Source organism: Cydia amplana, chromosome 8 (assembly GCF_948474715.1).
Source record: "Cydia amplana chromosome 8, ilCydAmpl1.1, whole genome shotgun sequence".
NCBI lineage: Eukaryota > Metazoa > Arthropoda > Insecta > Lepidoptera > Tortricidae > Cydia > Cydia amplana.
The window spans coordinates 15,529,545-15,552,791 of NC_086076.1; the positions used below are offsets into that span (position 1 = coordinate 15,529,545).

At 35.8% G+C, this 23,247-nt stretch overlaps 2 protein-coding genes across 2 annotated transcripts; both read left to right on the forward strand.

Annotated features, from left to right (window-relative positions):
* Positions 1-13,205: 13,205 nt before the first annotated feature.
* On the forward strand, positions 13,206-15,656 carry LOC134650488 (endocuticle structural glycoprotein ABD-5-like). Its single transcript, XM_063505445.1, has 3 exons — positions 13,206-13,454; positions 14,734-14,870; positions 15,455-15,656. The coding sequence occupies exons 1-3, from the start codon at positions 13,452-13,454 to the stop codon at positions 15,654-15,656; spliced, it is 342 nt and encodes a 113-aa protein (XP_063361515.1). The 5' UTR covers positions 13,206-13,451.
* Positions 15,657-16,628: 972 nt separating this feature from the next.
* Positions 16,629-19,500, forward strand: LOC134650306 (uncharacterized). The gene is made up of 5 exons (XM_063505266.1): positions 16,629-16,726; positions 18,198-18,244; positions 18,406-18,487; positions 19,132-19,236; positions 19,321-19,500. The coding sequence occupies exons 1-5, from the start codon at positions 16,691-16,693 to the stop codon at positions 19,474-19,476; spliced, it is 426 nt and encodes a 141-aa protein (XP_063361336.1). The 5' UTR covers positions 16,629-16,690; the 3' UTR covers positions 19,477-19,500.
* The last annotated feature ends 3,747 nt before the right edge of the window (positions 19,501-23,247 follow it).

The window sequence follows — 23,247 nt, forward strand, 5'->3', positions numbered from 1 at the left end:
GTCTATTTTATTTTACGACTTTGGAGTTTTCAATATAGGATATCATATTAACTAGACTGTTTGAAGTGGGCATGACATAATTTTTTTCTGAAAACTTTTATTTTGATAAATACAAATATAAAATGTATAAAAAAATATAAGGGTACCAAAAAGACACAGTTATATCACGCCATTTGTAATATTTAGATACCTACCTATATAATATGTATGCCGCATGTCGAAAGTTCTCAGCTTTGACAATAATAATTACCGGTGGGTATACTCAATATGTAACTACACTATACATAGAGTTGCCACATGTATGCTCCCAAGAGGGACAGAACATAAATATTATAAAAACACGTTTTAACATACCAAAAACAACCTACGCAATTTGGTCGGGTTCATTGTTGCCCAAATGCCCATCAATAACGTCGGTAACAACAATATGTCAACTGCTATGACGTGGCACTTAGGACTTTTTGGAAGAAGGTAGAGATGAAAATTTTACTATGACAAGTTCAATCAATAGTAGCGCTTTCTCTGTTACTCATATTGAAAGTTCCGACCATCTCCCTCATCTCTCCTTGTCGCCTCTATAGTATTGTTTCTCTGAGGTATACTAGAAAATCAAATACCATTCAAATCATTTAATTAATACCCTGAGTCTATCTTGGCATCTACGATCTAGGAGGATTTATCCCAACACCATAAATAAGCCCACAATTTCTCACAAACGTTTTTGTGTTGTTATTCTCAACGCTTACAATGCTCAAGAGAGCGTTTTCATCAAGCAAAAGCATAGTATAGTTAGACCAAGATAAGTCTGCAATGATTTTGATAGGACAGGACACGCAGTGCAAATGTTATTTTAAACGTCTAACTTCTATGAAATAATGACGTATAAATAACACTTGCACTAAGTGTGCTAACAAAATCATTACAGACATATCTTTTAACTCTGCGAGTATTCACATCCGAGTCCGAATTCATGTAAATGTGACCTTAAGTTCTACAGCAACAGGGGCAGGAGGCAGTATCTGCTGGAGTGGAAAGTAATGTCACTCTAGCTAGCAGTTCCCTTCCGCTTTTGTAGACTGCTTGTAGTAGGACCAGTGAGAACAATATTTTAAAATGGCCACGCCACACAACGATCCCAAGCGACTGGAATGAAACAGTTTCAACATTTCACAAGCCGTATCTCACGTCTGCCCTCAGGAAATTGTCTAGTTGATATTTTGGCATCTATTTGTCTTCACAAATTACTGGGATTTTGAATGTTGACGCGAAACGCGTTTATAGTGGATATCTAAATACATAATTACGGTGGTTAGTTATACCTAGTCACGTTATAGTAGTATAGTAGGTACTCGTTCGTATATTTTTCCATTAAAAATAGGCCAAATATGATCACATGATTTCTGGACGACCCCTATATTCGCTAACGTCTGCATAACCTCTACAAGGTGTATAGTATGGTAGTAAGGTGTAGGTGTATATAGTGGGGATCCGTTTAAAGGCATATTCGGTACTTATCGTGTAAGTACTGATTATGAAAAAGTAGAAGAAATATTTTTTGCCGCCAAATTTTTTTTTATGGGGCAGGTTGTAAGAGTCGGCTAACCCTCCATACAAAGGCCAATTTTTTTTCATACGCTAGAGAATATGTCTTAACCTAACCTAACTTAACCATTAAACATTCCATCCATAGTCCAGTTAGCCACTAAACAGGTTGTAATCCAAATATTACTTATCATTTAGAAAATACATAACAATTAATACACACATTTATAATCGTTCACGCTATATCAACGAACAAAAAAGATTTCTGCACCGCCCCTAGTGAGGAACCAGGGTAGCACCAACACATCGACATATGTAAGAACTCTCACTGATTTATCATTTATCATAAACACATAAACAGAAACATCAAAATCGACCTAACTTTTCTATTGCCTTGATACTTGTACTTTTAATAAAGTCGCTTTTAGTCTTTTAAATATAAAAAGAAATGTAAGAACTAATAGAACATTGGTATTCATACTTAATTTACGTATCAAATTACCGAGATATTGTAACTAACGGAATAGGATTTTTGATATTCATCTAGAGCGCCATCTCGAGTGATCTATCTGCACCAGCGAATACGAGTACTGTCAAGGATCTTCAACGGCGCGGTAAGAACGAGGTTACAATCTCGTGTGATTGTAACAATGCCGTTCCTAAGAACATCGTAAGAGGGCGTGATAATCGCACATAGAGTAAATTGAAATAATTGCTACATCTCAAGCGAATTGTGGTATAATATACGTTAGGGTAAAGGTATTCTTGTTCTACTGTCCTAATTACCTTAATTTACCAATTTCAGTTATCGCATCTCTTACTCCACTAATTTGTACGGTCGACTCACTAACATCTTAACAAGCCAACGTTCCAAAAATATATTTAAACAGCCCTATTGTCACTGTTTTAGAGACGTGTAAATATATTTTTGGAAAGTTGTCTTATAAAGAATTTTGCGAGTTCGACTGTACTATAGTTGTTGCTCACAAATTTAATTTCACTTTCGATGGTTACATAATTAAACAATGGCAATTTAATTATACTCATTATTCTTCAACATACACCTCTGACCGCCCGCTGGTCCGCCTGTCAACCGCGCAATCATCTATGTACTTACTCCTACAGTCTTGGTCACCACAATCTGACCGACAGATGTTTATATTTTATAACATTTCATTATCAGCCTTATTATAATAAGCATAAATTATAGATAGTATAATATGGCATCGACTATATTTTGCATGTGTCAAAGTGGAAAATCAAAAGCATAAATACTATTTTGTCAATAATAAATTAGAATCGCAAGTGTAATGGATATCGTACAAAGTGGGTCAATGACCTTTGAGACCCGCTTCTTGTCTCTTGCGTTACTTTTGGCGTAGGCTGGTATATTCACTACGAAGTGCCAAACGCACCAAAAGGTAGGTTAGTTAGGTTATGAGTGGTTTGGGTTGAGTGTTCACTAACAAATTCCTCATCAGTGTAATTAAATATTGACAGGCTTTTCCCAACATCAAAAATTAATAAGGCTCACGGTCCTATCTATAGTACTTACCTTCTTATTCAGTTCGATGAAATTTAAATCATATTTAATTGGATTTCTTGTTTATTTCCCGTATGGCTGGGGTGCAGGACGATGATACATACATATCTTGAAATTTGAGCAGGTACCTATCTAAACTTAATGTCATTTTGTTAAATAGCGGAGACAAGTAATTTTATATTCTGTTGTTGCTGAAACATAAATAAATCTAAACATAATTTATATTTACTGTCAAATATATGTACTGGCAATATAAATTATAAAAAAAGCGGCCAAGTGCGAGTCGCCTATGAAGGGTTCCGTATTTAGGGGATTTTGACGTATTAAAAAAAACTACTTACTAGATCTCGTCCAAACCAATTTTCGGTGGAAGTTTGCATGGTAATGTACATCATATATTATTTTTAGTTTTATCATTCTCTTATTTTAGAAGTTACAGGGGGGGACACACACATTTTACCACTTTGCACGTGTCTCTCGCGCAAACAGTTCAGCTTCAGTTCTAAGTATGGGAACCCCCAAAATTTATTGTGTTTTTTTCTATTTTGGTGTGAAAATCTTAATGCGGTTCACAGAATAATACATCTACTTTTCAAGTTTCAACAGTATAGTTCTTATAGTTTCGGAAAAAAGTGGCTGTGACATACGGACGGACAGACAGACAGACATGACGAATCCATAAGGGTTCCGTTTTTTGCCATTTGGCTACGGAACCCTAAAAACCACCGATCAGTGAATAATTGCATCGTCGTAATCGCATAGAAAAGTTACAAGAGATTATTTTCTGACACCCGTTGGAAAACAATGAAGCGTCAATACTTCTACTGGACAAGAAACACTTTTTCACCTCAGCAGCTCGAACAAGGGTACTTTGCTACTTAAATACAGTGAGCAAAATCGCATTTTGTTCACTGAGTGAGCAAAATCGCATTTTGCTCATTTTGTCTCACTCAATTTGGCTCACTCTCACTCTCATTTTGGCTCAAGATTCTAAATTAGTAGTATAGAATCTTTCGCTTGCACGGAAAACTGTGATCTCTTGTTGTACAAATAACTATTGTCTACATGAATCTAATATTTTAACTGGATCGGGCATGAGGGGTGGGGGGAAATTACCGAACGGGATAGTCTTATGTATCTTTCAGTAGGAGTAGCAGCGAAAGCGCTATTATTATTTGTCCTTGTCACAGTCTCTCTTTTTTTTTTCCCACCGTAAATTAGTATGGATTATGGTGGGCAACAAATAAATTCGACCAATCATAGTGTCGCATTGCGTATGTTTTGTCCCTGACGGAGGCACGCGTATACCACTTCTATGGGATCCTACCTTCTATGTTTGTCTACGATTCCAATAACTGGGACTGACCTATCGCATTGTTGCGTCAAACCGGGCGACGACGAGTGAAATGACGCGTTAATGGTATATTGTTAGTAACGCGGTTTTCATTTCATTCATCACACATGACGTTTTCTTAGACCAGTCAATGACGGTAGTGGTAATGAAAGGGAAATAAGCAATATCAATGAATTAACTGATTGTATAATACCTAATATCTGGGTGACCGAGCTTCGTTCGGAAAACATATAAAAACTCAAAAATGCGTGTTTTCCCAGAGATAAGACCTAGCTAGATCGATTTTTCGCCCTCGAAAACCCCCGTATAGCAAATTTCATCGAAATCGTTAGAGCCGTTTCCGAGATCCCCGAAATATATATATAAATAAACAAGAATTGCTCGTTTAAAGGTATTAGATTAGATACACAATTGACATCTGATTTCGAAATAGATTTGTAGCCAGCAGGCTTGATTACACATAATAATATCAATTTTTCAATAAATTAAAAAGACAACAAAATAGCATAGTACCCTTCGAGTTGTTTAGAGTAAGTACAGAAATCTTAAAACTCACCGTTGTAGAAGATATTCTTGGATTCATAGGTTAGTGATCGATTTAAATCATGTTATTTGATTCATGTGCCTGATTTTTTTTTTTATTCTTCTATTATTTATTCTACTTGTTTCCTGATAGAGTGTGATTTAATTGTATTATGCAATAAAGTTAGAATAAATATTTGAATTAAAATATACCAAAATGTTATTGGATGTAGATCCATTACAAAAAAAGTCGTAGTTGATTGGAGTATCCGCCGGATGACAATCACATTACAACATTGAGATGGGCATGCAACGAGACGACTATTTCGTTCAAGATGATTAATAGGTTTGATTTCGTTCAAACGATGATATTTGTAAATTATTTAAAGCTTAAGAACCAGGCTTTAATTTCTTGATCTCATGAGACATGTGTATATAGTGTATAAACTATATATGTCTGTGCGTTTACGAATAAAAATCTATTATATTCTATTCTATATATTTTTGACATGACTGCATTCCTATATATAGTAAGGGAATCTTTTTTTGTACATCAAAGTAAGATGATAGTTACTGAGATTGCGATAACTGCAGAATGCAACTTCATAGCGGATATTAGCGGATATAAAACAGGTAGGTACTAAACACACAGAAAAATATGCGATCTACAAAAAAACAGTCACTCAAAATTCGACTTCTTTACTTGGTTACAAAGTTCTGATTCCAACATTTTTAGTTTGGTTTTATTGTTTTTTTTGCCCACCTTTATATAATACGAAGTTGTTTACCTATTTAAATACAATGCAAATCAGCAGAATCTTACCAGTGGCTATTTCATACTCGTATTTGATGGACCAAGTAATCCAGTAAACGTATAAATAGGTACCAGTGTCCCTATAGATGTTAGTGAATATGTTCTAAAGTTGGATGGATTTTTTTATTTACATGGTAATTCAATTTTACAATTGGTTATACTTGTATACTTACAATTATTTAAGCTAGATAAAATGGTATGTGAAAGAAAAATTTAAAAATAAATTACAATACACATTTCGCAATTGTCTTCCTAATTATCTTATCTTATTATTATTATTTCGATTGAATGATATTTATAAAACCTTGTATGTCAATTTTATAATCACGGACATCACGGTTCAAGGAAAATTTTATACAAGTTACATAATTGATTATAACAGGGTCAAATATATATCTCTCCTGTAACCTAAACACTTAAAAATCGCTCTAACCCGGTTCCGAAGTATAGTTTTTATACTTATAGAAAAAAGGTGTTGAAACTTTGTATTGCGACAAAGAAGGTTTTTGAGTGAGTTTTGGGAAATTTTGTCTTTAAGAGGCTTGAGAGGAGATTGACAGTTTGTTTGGGTACAGAAAAAAAAAAACAATTGTAAACACTAAATATGTGTATGACCCAGCAGAAGTTTGAAAGTAATCAATTGTTTTATGTTACAGATGATTCTCAATTTGACGATAATATGGGTATTGATAGTAGCAGCTGCTGCAGCCCTTGTAACACAAGATGCTCAATCAGAAATATTAGAAGAAACCAATTTTAATGATGGAAGCGGTAACTATCGATTCAGGTAAACAATAACGCTTTCTTAAGTTAACACTTTAACTTCCAGTTACAGTTTTTGTATGTTTGTGTTTTTTTATATTATTATTATAGGTTTTTTATAATTCGACATTTAGAGACTTTATACATCTCTATCTAATACTTTAGGTTTGAATTGATACTTGCAGCTTAGATGTACCTATTTTATAATTGATGATGTGTTTTTTTTTGCTTGTATGTAACTCCCATGTTGACGTGTAAAAGTGCCCTTGTGGCCTATTTGCTGAATAAATGTTGATGTTTGATTTTTGATGTTCCAAAAACACGCTAGGTGTGTTAATTTTGTATGGGAAATGGAGCGCTTGGCACTGAAAGCATTAAGCAGGAACCACACTGATGCAGATTTTGTATGTTTTGCTGGTGTGCGAGATGATGGATCATTGGCACATGCATATCACTGTCATCGTATCAGTGCGGACCGAGATTTACTTCTCTCTGCCTATAACAAACGCTAATTTATATATTTTTGATAAGATTGACGCTTTGACCACTTTAATTATTTTATTAATCAACTTTTTTTAAAGCAATTGAAAAATGCTTGTTGACATAAAATAGTTATTTGTTTTACAAGTTGTTGTTTAGCCGCTCGTGCTAATATTGATACCCGAGCAAGCGAAAGATTCCAAAATTGAACCACGAGCATAGAGAGTGGTTCGAAAAATGGAATCTTGAGCGTTGCGAGAGTTTCAAAGCACGAGGGTTTCAAAATGTGCCCCGAGTGAAACACATTTTTTTTTACCACGCCAACCCGAAGCAAATATTCAATGTAAAATATCAAACAAAATGAAACCAAATCAAATGAATGTTATTAAATATGTATCATCCAAAATCATCATTTAAAAGTCAATTCTACCAGCAAACATTAGAAAACAACTCAAAATTTGCATTTGATTACTTTGCCTCACATGTGAATAAAATGCAACTTTGCTATTAGTTTTTGAAGTGCAAAGTAAGCCTTTCCGAGCTGGTGTGGTGAAAATATACTTAAATTAAACAATCCACAAACTAACAGAACATTTATTTTATCAAAATCCGTTGAATACTTCAAGCTACAATAAAATTGAAGTTAATAATATTTTTGTGTCGCAGCTTCAAAACTTCAAACGGACTATACAGGACGGAAACTGGTCAATTGATAACTGACTATGATTCAAGCCAGAAGTATATTGTGCGAGGCTTTTATTCTTATATCGATCCGGACGGCAACGAAGTGGTCGTTCATTACACAGCCGACGAAAATGGTTACATCATTGTGAAACCAGTCCCAACGGGTCCAGCTCCAATATCTGTAAGTACAATGCTAGGCTTTGTCGTATTTAGTCAATTAACGTTAAGGATGTCTCACGCTAGACCGGGTACGTGGTGCTTTCCAATCTTTCCATAGAACACGAAGCGCCCGGAGTCTAGCATCTTAACCGCCGGCCGCTAAGCTTAGCCGGAACAGCATCTTAAAATCTGAATGCTACTCCAAACTGTATTCTTATTTCTTTTTTTTTTAGGCTGGAGTTCCAGGACCCGTTTTGGCGTCTATACTAGGCTAAGTTAACCTAGGCTTTTGTCGCTATCGGTTTTACATTTATGTACTTAGCAATGATAATATAATAAACCAAGCTCAAGTGCCTACTCAACAAGATTGTAATCATAATGAACCCCTACTTAGATCTGCATTTTAATTATAATAAAAAATACTTAGTATCGGCTTCTGGTTTTATTGAAATGTTCATCATTTGGCATCCCAATGAAATTCATTTATAATATTAAAGCTTATTTTTATACTTTCTGATGTTTTACTATTAACAATCAATTATTGCACACAAATGCAATTTTATTTAGATGTCAATTAGAAAGGTGTGTAAATATTTATATTTTATCGAGATTACTAGTACCTACCTACTTCGGTAAGTAATCTAATCTATCTAATCTAATTCGACCCACGTCCTACGTCCATAATAATAAAGGCCAATTGTTATAAAAACAGTTTCCGAATGCTGGCCGATACAAAGGGTGGACGAGCAGAAAAAGTAGGTATAGGTACTTGACGTTGTTCTAGACAACGAGTAAAGTAAATATTGGTTCTAGAACCAACCTTTACATACTAATAGGTACATATCAAGTAGCATGTGGAGGGCGGCGGAAAAAAAAAATCATCAGACACAGGCTTCATATTGGACGCGAATTGTCTTATTTTGATCGCACCCCGTACACCCCTAGTTGACTGTACTTATAAATATAAACAAAAGACCTTCACTGCGGTCGATGATACCCACCGAATGCACCAACAAATAAAACTCAACCAACCCATCCTATATCAGAAAAAAACAGCCAGGAAATGGGAGTCGGACTCGAACTTTCGGGGTTCCTTAAATTGAGTTCATAAATCATGAAAGTGCCGAAAAAGATGCTGCAAGATTGACGTACAAAAACTTTGCCTTTGGAAAAAATAAACCGACAAATCTTTTGATTTTATTTTGTCACAGCTTTAAGGGATAGCTGATCAGAATTTGAGACTCTTCAACTCAACATCTTCACGCGAACAAAGAAGTGATACTGCTTATAAGGGTTTAGGACCCTTTGAAGTAAGCACGAAACCCTAAAAAAACCGGCCATGTGCGAGTCGGACTCGCGTTCCAAGGGTTCCGTACTCACGCTTGACTGCACATTTCTAATAGATTTTCCTGTCATCTATAAGTAAAGAACTATTTTGTGTATTTTACCAAAATTTTAGATTTCGGAGATAAAGGGGGGGGGGATTGTCATTTTTTGGCTATTTTCTTAAATAACTTGTAACTTATTTATTTTAATATTATAAAAAAATATATTCGAAATTATCAATATGAGCTCTTTCATTTGATATACAACACGATATAGTTTGAAAACCTTTATTTTTTAACTTTCTCATTTAGCCCCCAAAAGTGGCCCCCATGTTTAAAATTCATTTGTTTACGTTACATGTCCGTCTTTGGGTCACTAATTTACATACGTGTACCAGATTTCAACTTAATTGGCCCAGTACTTCCGAGAAAATAGGCTGTGACAGACGGACAGACAGACAGACAGACGCACGAGTGATCCTATAAGGGTTCGGTTTTTTTTCCTTTTGAGGTACGGAACCTTAAAAATTAAAATCGCTATCGAAATGTCGACTTTTCGTTCTGGTTATAAGGTTCAGATTTATATACAAAATTACTTGATTATTTACTACTCAAATGTTCCTTACTGGTTGCTATTTATAGTTAAAGTACAGGTTCATGTGATCCAGTTAACATATAAAAGGGACAAGTACGGAGATAAAAACCAGATGTGTGTGAATATTCTTTAATGTGAGGCGGTGTTTCTTGTTAATTATGTTTTACATGGTAAGTAGTTACAGTTCTATTATTTAGTTTAGCATTGTAACACGCTACATTAAATTGGTGGATTCCTTTTACAAGATAGGTATCCCATCGCAACCTCGAAACATTTTTGTCCGTTATTTCATTTGTCAAATTTTCATTACTCGCGTTTTTTGCAAAAACCGTTAATTGTTTAAAATTTTGGAAATAGTTTCCTTCAGTAGCCATTTTTTTTGCTTAAAATTGTGAGATTGATACGTTGGGTGAAGAGGATGCCAGGTCTATGTTTTCTTGTGTCATGTCTGAGTCTCTACGCATCTTTAAATAAAGTTAGAGGCTATATGGAATTATACACAGTATGTAGAAGCGAAAGAGATATGTCAGGATCGTAGCAAGTGGACATCCGTGGTCTCTGCCTACCCCTCCGGGAAATAGGCGTGATTATAATAATATGTATGTACATAGTATGTACTTGCTTACAAATTGTACTAGCCCAATAAGTGAAATAATAAAATAAATAATACATCCAACTTGCCTTGAAAAATCATCGCGGTCAAAATAAATGATTCTTAAATTTCGCATTGCAGATGATTCTCAATTTGCTAATAATGTGGATATTAATAACAAAGGCCGCTTCTGGTCCTGCTCAATCAAGAATATTAGAAGAAACTAACTCTAATGACGGAAGCGGTAACTACCATTTCAGGTAAACATCATCTTTTTTATTGACTTAGGGCCAGTTGGACCAACAATCATAATGCATAGGCAAAGGGGTAGATAATACATAGGTAGGGTAGAAAAGAGGTTTTAGTCGATGTGTGGAAGGGCGGCACCGTCGTTGAACCCAAGCCACCTGGCAGTTGCACCAACCATATTTGACAGACTGATCAACATCACTCGGCAGAGAACTATGAAAATTGCCATGCAATTAAATTTAGCGAACGCTTTAATAACGGTGACAGGCGGTTTGGTGCAACCGGCCCTTAAAGTTCTAATTCTTACATACCGTAACATGCACTTGGATAAAGGGGTAGACGATAGCGGCGGCAAAGTTGCTTAATTATTCGCTATGTGCACGACTGGTGCTGCCCTCATTTTCTCTGACTTTCTACGTGAAATCTTATGGAGTAAAATTAGTTCAAGCGGCTGCCGCTAGTACTAATGTCGGACATTCCATAAGATTACCTTTGTTTGTGACGATCAGCGCCACTTCCCCCTCCACCGACTTCGCACCTTGCCAATACCTGTCGCGTCGAAAGATGATCCCTAATGACAGTTCCTTCAAATCTCTTTTGCTTGGGCGGAATTGAAAAAATAATTGAATACATATAAGAAGTTTTATTACTAAAATGTTACATTTCTAAATAAATCAGTGTGCTAAACTTCCAATAATTAAATGTTCACAAGTAGTTTGCATGACAGCTATTCCATATAAAAATAAAATGTCATAGGGTGCATCATTCGACGCAACAGGTATACAAAGCTTCATGTTTTTATATTTATGACACTTAATGCAATTAGGTTTATAAAACATTTTCATATCACAGTTTCAAGACTTCTAACGGACTAACCAAGAATGAAATTGGTTCAGTGAAGAATGGCCAGAATCATCTCGTGAAAGGCTCCTACTCTTACACCGATCCGGATGGCAATGAAGTTGTCGTTCAGTACAAATCCGACGAAAACGGCTATGTCACTGTAAAGGATGTCGCTTCTGCAGCAGAAGCAACAGTAGAAGCAGCAACAGAAACACCACCAAAGGCACCACTTGTAAGTATTTAGAAATATGAATGAAGTCTGTTTTGTTTTGTTGACACGTTCTAGGCAGGGTAATGGTGCAATCAAACTGAGTCACACGTTCATCGCATTTGCTAATATAGCCTAACCTTATGGCGCGATCACACCGGGTGGCGCCGAATGCAAAGTATGAGGTTCCCAGACTACAGACATTATTTGCACACAAGTCACACAACAAACGACGTTACATCGAGTCCTGTCGGGTACAAGGGCCTGCCGACGTTCGATGACTTAAATCCGCATGATCATTAAATTTATTCAACTTTAATTACACTTCTTTGGCTATTACAGCTATATTGTTAGTACCTTTTTTCCTTTCAGCCGAAAACTCCATCAAATGTGCTATCACACCATCTGAAAGTTACACCGTTTGTGTGGTTCCGTCAGCCTATTATCTCACTATTTGTTATGTTTCACCAACCGGGAATTCCAACATTCATGCTGTACCATCAGCCGGCAAAGCATTCAGCTTTACCGTCTCATCACACGGAAATATCATCACTTGTACTACAAACCCCCAAGCTGGAAACACCGACAACTGTGCCGGTCATTAAGCAGCAGGAAAAACTATATGTTCCATCAGATCCCGGTCAAATCCTGGCAAATTTCCCAGATAAAATAACAAAGGTGCCTTCCCATCCGGCCCATTCGGGAAAAATCCCGACAACAGTGCCGGACAATAAGCTACACAATCAGACAATACCATTTGTACCGTACAGCTATGACGATATAATAGACGTGCCAAATCGTCAGTCGGAAGTCACTCAGGAGGTGGGTTTACTAAATAACTATAAAGCTTCTTTCGGGTTATTTTCTGGATGAGTGAAGAAAAAAAATCTGTATTTTTTTGTAGAGGTAAGTCGCGCGGCTTGAAAACTGATGGCTGTGGGTTTGAGATACTTGGGAATGTAACTTTTTAACTTAAACTCATTAAGTTAGCTAACATTGTATGCTTTTAATAAGGATAAGAGAAGCATGAATGTGCGTCATTAGCTCCACATGCTCCACATTAACCTTACTCCTTGTTTTTACAAGTTTTTATTTTTCTTTTACAGGTAGTGCCTCAACCCGTGCTTATAAGTCTACTAGGTGGCTCCCCCGGTTAATGGTAGCCAAAGCTTATATCGAAATGGGTTTTGCATGCAAAACAGGTGCGCTTATAGCAATTTTAAAAAACAAAGGCTTTCTCAAGTACTCGACTAGTTTGTATAACAAAAAATCATCTTATTTCTGTAATTTTATTTTAATAAAAATGATACCTAAGTACCTCTCTTATATTCCTACCTTGAAATATATTTGAATAAAAAATACTAAATAAATAACATACAATTTTGTAATGAAACGATTATCTACGCCGGCTCTACTAATTTATGTAAATTAATACATCGAAAAGTCACACGTACTTAATCATAATATCATCCTTCCGATCATATTTTATTTTTAGCCGCCATTATAAAATTTAAGCTTCTTGCACCATACGTATTCTCATTAATATAAAGGCGTATCCACATACAATGTTCATGACAAGATGAACCTTTTTTCACCAAGGATGCGAATAGTTCAATTGTGTTGTAGTGTCAATGACATGATCATGGACATGTCCTTGTATCTCAGGAATGAAGTCCATACGTGACATTCTTAAGGCTCTGGATGTGGATATAAACAGTAGGCAGTGGTGTTGTGGTCGCAGTTCAAATCGGCAACCACAGAAGAGAAACCTTGACCGTAATGGTAAGTCACTCATTCATAATAGTAGTCGTTGTGGGCGGTTAATACGAGTTAAGCAAATTAGGTGATAGAATCCATTATAACAAGTCTTTTACTTTATGTTAGCTACGATTAACAATGTATCATTGAATATTCTAAGTATTCTAACTAAATAAATGTTAACTATAATTATGCTGATGTTACAAAAATAAGCATATTGTCGTATTCTACAGCTTTTTTATTTTATAGATTTAGATTTAGATATCTTTATTTTCAAGATGAAAATTACACTATAAATTTGCTACATTCGTCAAAATTATGTTTATCTTCTCATCATGGTCGTCAAAAAATACATTATAAAAAAATAAAAATAAAATAAGATTAATTGTGTCTCCCAGTAAGGATCGTCATGTACAAAGAAAAAACATGCCAAACAATTGAATATAAACCAAGTTAACATTAAAGTCAATATCAACGTAAACGTACGTTTGTTTTTTTTAGGGTTCCGTACCCAAAGGGTAAAAACGGGACCCTATTACTAAGACTCCGCTGTCCGTCCGTCCGTCCGTCCGTCTGTCACCAGGCTGTATCTCACGAACCGTGATAGCTAGACAGTTGAAATTTTCACAGATGATGTATTTCTGTTGCCGCTATAACAACAAATACTAAAAACAGAATAAAAGAAAGATTTAAGTGGGGCTCCCATACAACAAACGTGATTTTTGACCGAAGTTAAGCAACGTCGGGCGGGGTCAGTACTTGGATGGGTGACCGTTTTTTTGCTTGTTTTGCTCTATTTTTTGTTGATGGTGCGGAACCCTCCGTGCGCGAGTCCGACTCGCACTTGGCCGGTTTTTTTAAACAGAGTGCGAAACGAAGAGACTTTTATTTATTTATTTATTATTTATTTATTTAGAAATTAAATTCAGGCAACAAGGCTCATATTACAAATACCTTACAGAGTAACATACATATGTATTTTATAAACTTAAAACTAAACGCTAGTTATTTAGTCGATAAAACCAGCATGAAAGAGCTTATCTAAGATGGAATAAATAAGTTTTATTTCTAACTAGATACTATGGCGTAATATACAATAGATATCAGCACAAGCCTATAACGATCTATCACCTATCCTACACAATCTCATTACAAATGCATATTACATGTGTCACACTCGCCTTTGAACCCGGAATCTGCATAATCATGCAACATTGATTTTGTTGGATACAAATTTTGTTAGTCATTCATGTAATAAGCTTATTTGTTGAACAACTGACCTTGACATATGTTGAACGTGCAGGTAAAAGCGAGCCTCTTCATCGCCGCGGTAGCCTTCTCTATTATAATATCCATTATAATACCAACCTGCCGCGGCCTCGAGGGGCAATTAAAAAAATATGTATTTAACAACAACGGACTTGGAACATACAGCTTCGAGTAAGTAATCAGGTGGCCGATTCTAATGTAATAATTTGTTGAGGTTTTGATTTTATTATACTCGATCGAAAGACCTTAACGATAGCTTACGTTGATTGTTGAGTGCGAATAGCACTGAGAGTCTTTTAAGAGACAGATTTTTAACCCCTATTCACGTAATTACCCTGAACTCTATCGTATATCCAAAACATAATAAGTATATAAATAAACAATTGTCAATTATTTTGATGTATTAAATTACAATGGAGTTACAAAACTATGAATGGAGCACAAATTTACGTAATAACACTTGTGCACTTGAGTAAGGTCAAACACCCTCTCATAAATATTATATTTGTTCTGCATAGACATACTTTTTGTTTGCATAAGTACCTACCTTCCTATACCTACCTAATAATAACATCCCGTAGGTCAATACCCATTCACGTTTTGCAATACAAGCCCAATAATTATTAAATATGAGCAGATCGAAGGAAACCAAAAATGACGTTAAAGCTACCGAACTTCCTATACACAAATGTAAATATGTGAACTCGACTGTACCAACTTCTAATTCTTATTTCTGACTAAATATTTTATTTCAGATATGAAACTCGAGACGGCACATACAGAAGGGAAGATGGCGGCTTGTTGAACGGACCAGATGGATCTCTGGTGGTCCGGGGTGAATACGGCTACATAGACCCGAGTGGCCGCCCCTTCGCCTTGCGGTACATTGCTGACGCCAACGGTTTCCAACCCCTGTTACACGACGACACGAGATTCAACGATAGAAGGATCTTTTAATTTGTTAATTAGAAATAATAAATATTGTTGAAAAATTGTAATTTCATTAAATAAAATAAACTGGTCAGGAATAATAAGTCTGATATTAAAAACTACAAAATATTAGTGTAATAAATACTGAAATTGGAACATAGGCAAAGTCCTTGCCATGATATAAATAAATGCATTTTCTAGGAAGCGCAGGACCTACTCGTATGATGAACGCGCTCAAGTGATAAAAATTATAAAGCAAACATATTTTTTAACACTGCGCTACTAATATGAGACATACACTGTCATTATCACGATGTTCGTAAGAGCGTTTTCACATTGTCAGATCTGTTATCGGATGTCAGATACGACTACAAAGAAGTAACAACAAAATGTTTTGATGCGATAAGGCATTTTCTAGCAGCTTTCTCTTTCTATCTCCAAAGGTTATCCGACATCCGATATCGGATCGGACAGTGTGAAGACGCTCTTAAGGGCCATAAACTTCCGAGGCAGAGTCACTACCGATTACGCTATTTACATACCTACTTGCTTTCTTAAAGTCATGTTTACTAAAATTGCTTTAACAGTTAACACAACATCTCTTATAATGACGGCATCAGTGTCAACACGTGTCAGTTTAGGACGATAACCTCAAACTGCCAGTTTATAAGTTACATAATGACAATTTTACGACGCTTTTGATATACAAACGAAATGATTCACCCAAATACTTGATCTAAATTTCACTTTTGTTTTAGATGATACAATAGATTTTTTATTACAATCGATAACCTTTCATCGCATTTCAATTTATGGTTTTATAGCACGTTTCATAATAACATTTGATTTAATGCATAACTTGAAATTATTGTATTTTACCACACTAGACTATGGAAACATTTTGTATTTAAATTTTGAATACCTACTATGTTCAATTGTTCATGGTATAAAACTTGAGACAAACTGACTGTGAAACAGTTTAACAACGATAACTGATAACGCGGACTGTCATCACTAACATTTAAATTTAAATGATTGAACGTTATTGCAGCTAACTAAAAATGATTAAAACAGCGATCTATCTTGTTGCTCTAATGGTAAGTCAAGTGTTATTGTATGCGTGAGTTAATATAGATAGAGTATGAAGCTATGTCAACCCAATACTGTCCGAGTAAAAAATATTGGGTCGGCATACTATCTGTGAATGATTGTTTTCTCTGTATTTTCCTTATTAGGTGTATGGATAATTGGGTATTCCAATTTTACAGAAAACTGTACCTACCGTAAAGTCATGGGTAGAAATCCCAAAAGTATAATATTTTAGCAATTGTCATAATTTTACGTAGGGCCATGAAGTTATTAAATACATAGTTATGTTGCAAAGAGTCGGTAATATACCTAAACAAATACTTCAATTACAGTGTTTATGTATTACATATAAAAAAGTGCAGGACGCTTTTCGAGACATGCGTCGCTTAATGACATAATCCGTCGGTCTCTTGCCACCATCAATGTGCCTGCTCTTCTTGAGCCGACTGGCATTTTCAGAGACGATGGCAAGAGGCCCGATGGGGTGTCCTTAGTTCCTTGGAGCTTGGAACGGATGTTAGTGTGGGATGCTACCTGCGTAGACACACTGGCACCGTCCCACCTCCAACGGACTAATGTAAAAGCGGGCGGGGCGGCGGAAAGCGCCGAAATTTTAAAACGTAACAAATATAAGAGCCTCGGTAGAGAGTACCATTTTGTACCATTTGGAGTTGAAACTCTAGGTCCATGGGGTCCCAGTGCGCATAAGTTGTTCGCAGAAATCGCGAAGCGTCTGGTTGACGTAACTGGTGACCGAAGAGCTGGCGGCTACCTCGCACAACGTATCAGCATTGCGATACAGCGAGGAAATGTCGCCAGCATCCTTGGTACAATGCCTCAAGGGCCTATTTTAGATTTAAGCTAGTTTTTAATTTCTTTTAGTAATACACTGTATATATCTTGTTTACATATTATATGACAATATTAATTACTGGTATATGAACTGTATAAATATAATTATATTAATTATTATCAGTATAATAAGGTAAAGTGGTCGTATCCTACGAATAGTATTTACTAATATTAAATAATAACAAATTGTCTTAGTAAATATGTCTAGGTTTCATAAAAAGGTGCAATAGGAGGTCACAATAATTAGTAGGTACCTAACTATAGGAATGTTATGGATGGATTGCCAAGTTAATTATGATTATGAATTAAATATATTTTTAACTTGTTCAAGTTCATATATATTTATAAAACCATCTTAACCTTCAACAAATTAATTATGACATTTAAGAGCAAATATTATTGGAGTGCATCATAAATACAAACATCAAATGATTACTGGCAAAAAATAATGTTACTTACATTAAAAAATAACCGCTGAAATTTAGCCATCTAGTTAACATCACACATTTGCGGTACTCATCATATTACCTACTCAAAATAACTACAATTATGAATCTTAAAGGCTAGATATTATGTATCAAAATAAATAATTGCAATAATCTAACCATAATCTATGTGCTCTTTTAGGTTCATCACAACCTTTTAGAGCCAGCCGGTGCTGTCATTTACACATAGTAAGTGGTATATTGCTAAATATCACTTCGAATGAGTTTGTTTTTGTACGATCACGCTTAACTGACTGTCAAGACCTTATTCCTACTATAGTAAGGTCTTAAAATGCTAAGTGAAGTGTCTAGTGCATGTAAAGGTCAACAGTCACTTGTTTATGCTTTAGCGAGGATGTCGAGTTGAGAAGAATTTTCCCGAACGAGTTTCCACAAGATACTGTCCGGAAAACTGGCCGCGTTGATGCTGAAGTAAGAATATTTATTTATATAGGGTACTTAACCTTTACGAAACGCGGATACATGTTAATAGGTATTGAGCTCTAATTAATAATTAATAAAAATCCAGTAATTACTACACGGATCCACGTATACGAGAGGTTAAATAAAAAACAATCTACATAGGTAAATGTTGCTGAAATGGCAGCGGTTGACCATAATAATATTTTTCATAATTACACTATGCAGATTACAAAATAACAAATTTCCATTTAAAATACTATAATCTTTACGAGAGTTAAACGGGTTAATAACCATTGTTTTTCACGTAGGTCAATCCCATTTTATGGTATCCTTAACTCGTACTCGTCTTTCCTGTAGACTTCGTAAGGTTAAGAGAATCAAAAGCTATTTTTTACGCTGCATTACAAGCGGTAATCATTATATCAGTTGGTACCTACTATACTTGAGATTCAAATAAGAAAAACACCCGGTTTGTTAATTTATATTGAATTGTCCAAAGTATAAGATTAATGTTGAAGTTACATAGATATGGCTTATTATAGGTTGATGGTACCCATTAATATTTAGACATTTAAACCCATTTCAATGGTTTACCCATCGAACACAACGTGTATATATTACATAAAGTATTACATATAAAATTAATGTTTAAGCACTTGGGCCGTTATGCTGAACTCCGACATTACTTTCTGCATCCGAATTCTGCACTAAACAGCCATTTTGAAGAATTGGTTTGCTATGGCGAACAAGGAAAAAGGGTAATATTATTATTTTTAACTTAAGGGTTTTGCTATGCGCGTTGATGCATCAACCATTTATACATTAATGTGCTATAATTACAGATGTGCCACATAGACGTGAACCGATTTTCCTCAGCAGAGAGCGCATACGTCATGTCTCAGATACAAGAAAGTCACATTGATCGTCGAAGAGTGTACTGTATGTTTCTACTCTGCTTTACTCTAGACGAACTAGAAAAAGTTATTACGACATTTTAGAATAAATCATATAATTATTTCATGTGTGAATATTTTACTAAACGCTTTACATTGTTCTTTTAATATGTACATACTCGGTTTAAGTTTGAAAACAATATATTATTTTACTTTTTATTAAAGGGTCAGCGTTTTCCAGTTTAAATTTAACTGATCAAGTTGATAAGAGTCAAATATTGGGGATAGGCCCCAACATATACTACATGTAGAATGCCAGTCATATAGGGGTTAAGTCAAGTATAATGCAATACTCTATGTATAAGATTTAAGCTTTATAAACCTTTTAATTGTATGGTCTTAAACAGATCTGACTGACCTGATCTAACTTGTCTCATTATTTTAACGCAGCAGTTATAAAGATCTTGATACTTGTCGTATAACAATGCAATTCATAAACCAATAGTTATGCAAATACACAACAATCAAGTTCGCGATCGCCGCCGACAAGACAGGTCCACGGACCTGATTACAGCCTATTTTGGTTTCTCTACTCATTGCTTATCGACGCCCCATTGATAGACTGGGGCATAGAGAAAAAAATACATAGAGTGCTCACTCCATACATCAGTTTTAGTGCCAAAAGGACAATTAGCATCTAGCATCGAGTAGCGGAACCATCAGTACTGCTACTTGACAATAGATGTAGCACCGACCGGAAAGTCTTATTTATTTATTTATTTAATTTATTTATTTAGAAATTTAATTCAGACAACAAGGCCCATATTACAAATACCTTACAGACTAACATATATATGTATTTTATAAATTTAAAACTAAACACTAGTCATTTAGTCAACAAAACGGCGTGGCTCCGTTGCATCAGCTGCTCCTGTGTCGGATTCGGCAGTTTGCCCCGGAACCTCCGAAACACGACACCCTTCGGCCAGAAGCTTCGGCTTCTTATGCTGTTGAGATAAGACTTTCCGGTCGGTGCTACATCTATTGTCAAGTAGCAGTACTGATAGTTCCGCTACTCGATGCTAGATGTCGACACTGAAATTAATAGAACTGATCTATGGAGTGAGCACTCTTGTCTTACTATATTTCTCTATGACTGGGGCGTCGGACAATAGGTTGCATGATCTAATCACACGGCGTCGTATGGTTTCACCCGGACATTCGTTCACTTATTCGGATATCTGATCGTAAATGCTCGCGTTCGTTCCCATGACGGCGAGGCGGTTCGATGTTGGAATCAAAATCATCCTTCGTCATGTCTTGCGAGGCAACTTGAATACATTGTGATGTTTCAATCTTATGATAGTTGAGTAATTTTGGAACATTGTCCTTTTCAAATACAGATAATTTGTAACTAATAAAAATGACAGCGACTTAAAGATTTTAAAACTCTTATACTATAATAATTGCGAAATTTATAGAAATCCCCCATTAAAAGCGGTCATCGCTTTAATTTCTCAATCCTATAACGGCGTTTCAATATTTTCTAATTGAATTCAGATAACGTTAAGTTTTCCAATCATCATAAAAACACGACAACACACTAACTAGGTAGTTCATTAAGAATCGTTAACAAATCTTTTTTGCAGGATAATTTGATTGGCACGTGGACATAGCTGAATTTATGAATACTGTTATTTTTATGCCGAATGAAAGTTATAAATTTTATGATGCATGTTGCAACAGCTTATAAACGAAATAAGCGACGAATTGAACTTGCTACTTAAATTCTCGACGCGAATGTTACATAAAACGATGTCATCGACATCTGTGTCGCGTAACCTTGTGAACCTTGTAATACATAATGTTATTTACATTGTTAATTAATTAGCCATCTTGACTTTGTCTGAACTCATCAAATGGCGGCGGATTGACCTGAAAAAAAAACAGATCGTAGGGTTGCTAAACTGTGGGCCGTAGATAGTAAAGAGTGGCGCCGTGAGGCAATCTTCCTAACCACATGGTATCTACCTATTCCACCACCTATCAATTTCGAATAGGTAGCCTAACTATTAGATTAGGGCCACAGGGCGGACAAGCCATACATCAAAAATGATTTGCGTTTATATGTGTGCGCGGCACGTCTCTACACGCGTCATTGTGTATCTGACGGACTTCTGGCATGCTCTCAGTAGAGCGACTTACGCACACAATCATGTCGCGACCAGTCGCGGGGCGAGGTAATCCGAGTCGGGGCGGGGCGGTGCGTGTCCGTTCTGTATGATAAATATTGATAATACTATTACTTATTCTGTGTTAGGGCGCTGAGCTTAAATTTTAAACTTGCAAGTGCGCCGTGGACTGAAAAAGATTGGGAACCCCTGGCTTAAGGTATTGTTCGAAGTAGATTAATCGTAAGTATATTGGGGACTAGAATGCTATTAGTACGTTCTTCTGTTGATGTAGTACATATGGGTGTCGGAGGTCAGCCGGCGACTTCGATAGAGCCTTCGGTTGACGTAACTCGACCGGTCGGGCGACCCGTCGCCGGCGCAATATGGTTATGATAGAACCTTAAATAAGCGTTCGCAAAATTTTGTAAGATGTCGATAAGTCCATTCTGGGAAATAAAACCGGTAAAATATTCTGTTGTGGTAATGTAAATTGCATTTAGTTTGTTCCCGGGGAATTATGATAATTTGCATAATTGATGTATTTATGGTATCTACTGGTTTACGATAAAAATTTAATTTTGGTTGGGAAATTTACTTTCCGATAATTTTAGATAACTTCAGAATGAAGATTTTGCTGATTAACAACATGTATTCACAACAGTAAAATTACAAATAAATAGCAAAAGATTAAAAACAAAACACGAGCAAATAACTATGGTGGCGAACAAATTACCTGCAGTCATTTTGTATTGAATACAGGTTAATATAAGAATCTGATTACTTTGATATTATATTACCTACTCATTCTTTACATTAAGTATGCCAAACCTAAACTAAACTGGTTCTATAAAATATATAAATGCATTTATATAAACAGTAGCATAGGTAATAATTGGCCGATAAAGAGTTTCTTGGAATCCATTATACATGCAATATTTAGCAAAGTACCTACCTACTGGTAAGTTGGAACTTAACAAAATATAATTTTATTTTTATTAGCGTCTACTGTGCTAATTAGCTATATATACGCTGAATTGTTTTTAAGACTTCGTCTGCGTTGTGAGTCTGGCAAAGGCCGCCCACGTGATCAAACGCATTAGAACTTAGGAATGTATAATGAGCGAAGCTCTTAGACCACCCATCCCATCAAAAACCAATTGGACACAAATTATTCAGCGCCAAACGTCAAACCTTGAACTTTTCCACTTGATTACCGACTTCACGTTGCGGTCGGTGCGCGTATTAATTTCCGAGAATCTCGCGCAATGGATTATAACATTTATGACAATCGGAGGAAGCGTCAATATCGCCCGGATTCTGTAAGAAAATGCATCATCTTCCGAATAACTCTAGCCGATAGAAAATGTTAAAGGCCGTAATATTTACTTGAACCGATTGAAGTTCCCATAGCCTTATGAGAGTGTATGTTAACATAGTCATCGGCATCCGATTTATGAATTTAATAAGTACTTAAACATATTTTTGCCGAGGTTATGACCTAATATCCAACAAATGAATTATATAAATATTAGTAGGTACCTAATTGATATGTAAAATCAAAAGTATCTGCCACATTTTGCATCATATATGAGGCAAACGAGCAGACGAATCGCCTGATGGTAAGCAATCATCGTCGCCCATAGATATCTGCAACACGGTGCTTTCTTCCGGATGGGACCATAGTTGAGGCAGGCGTGGCTCA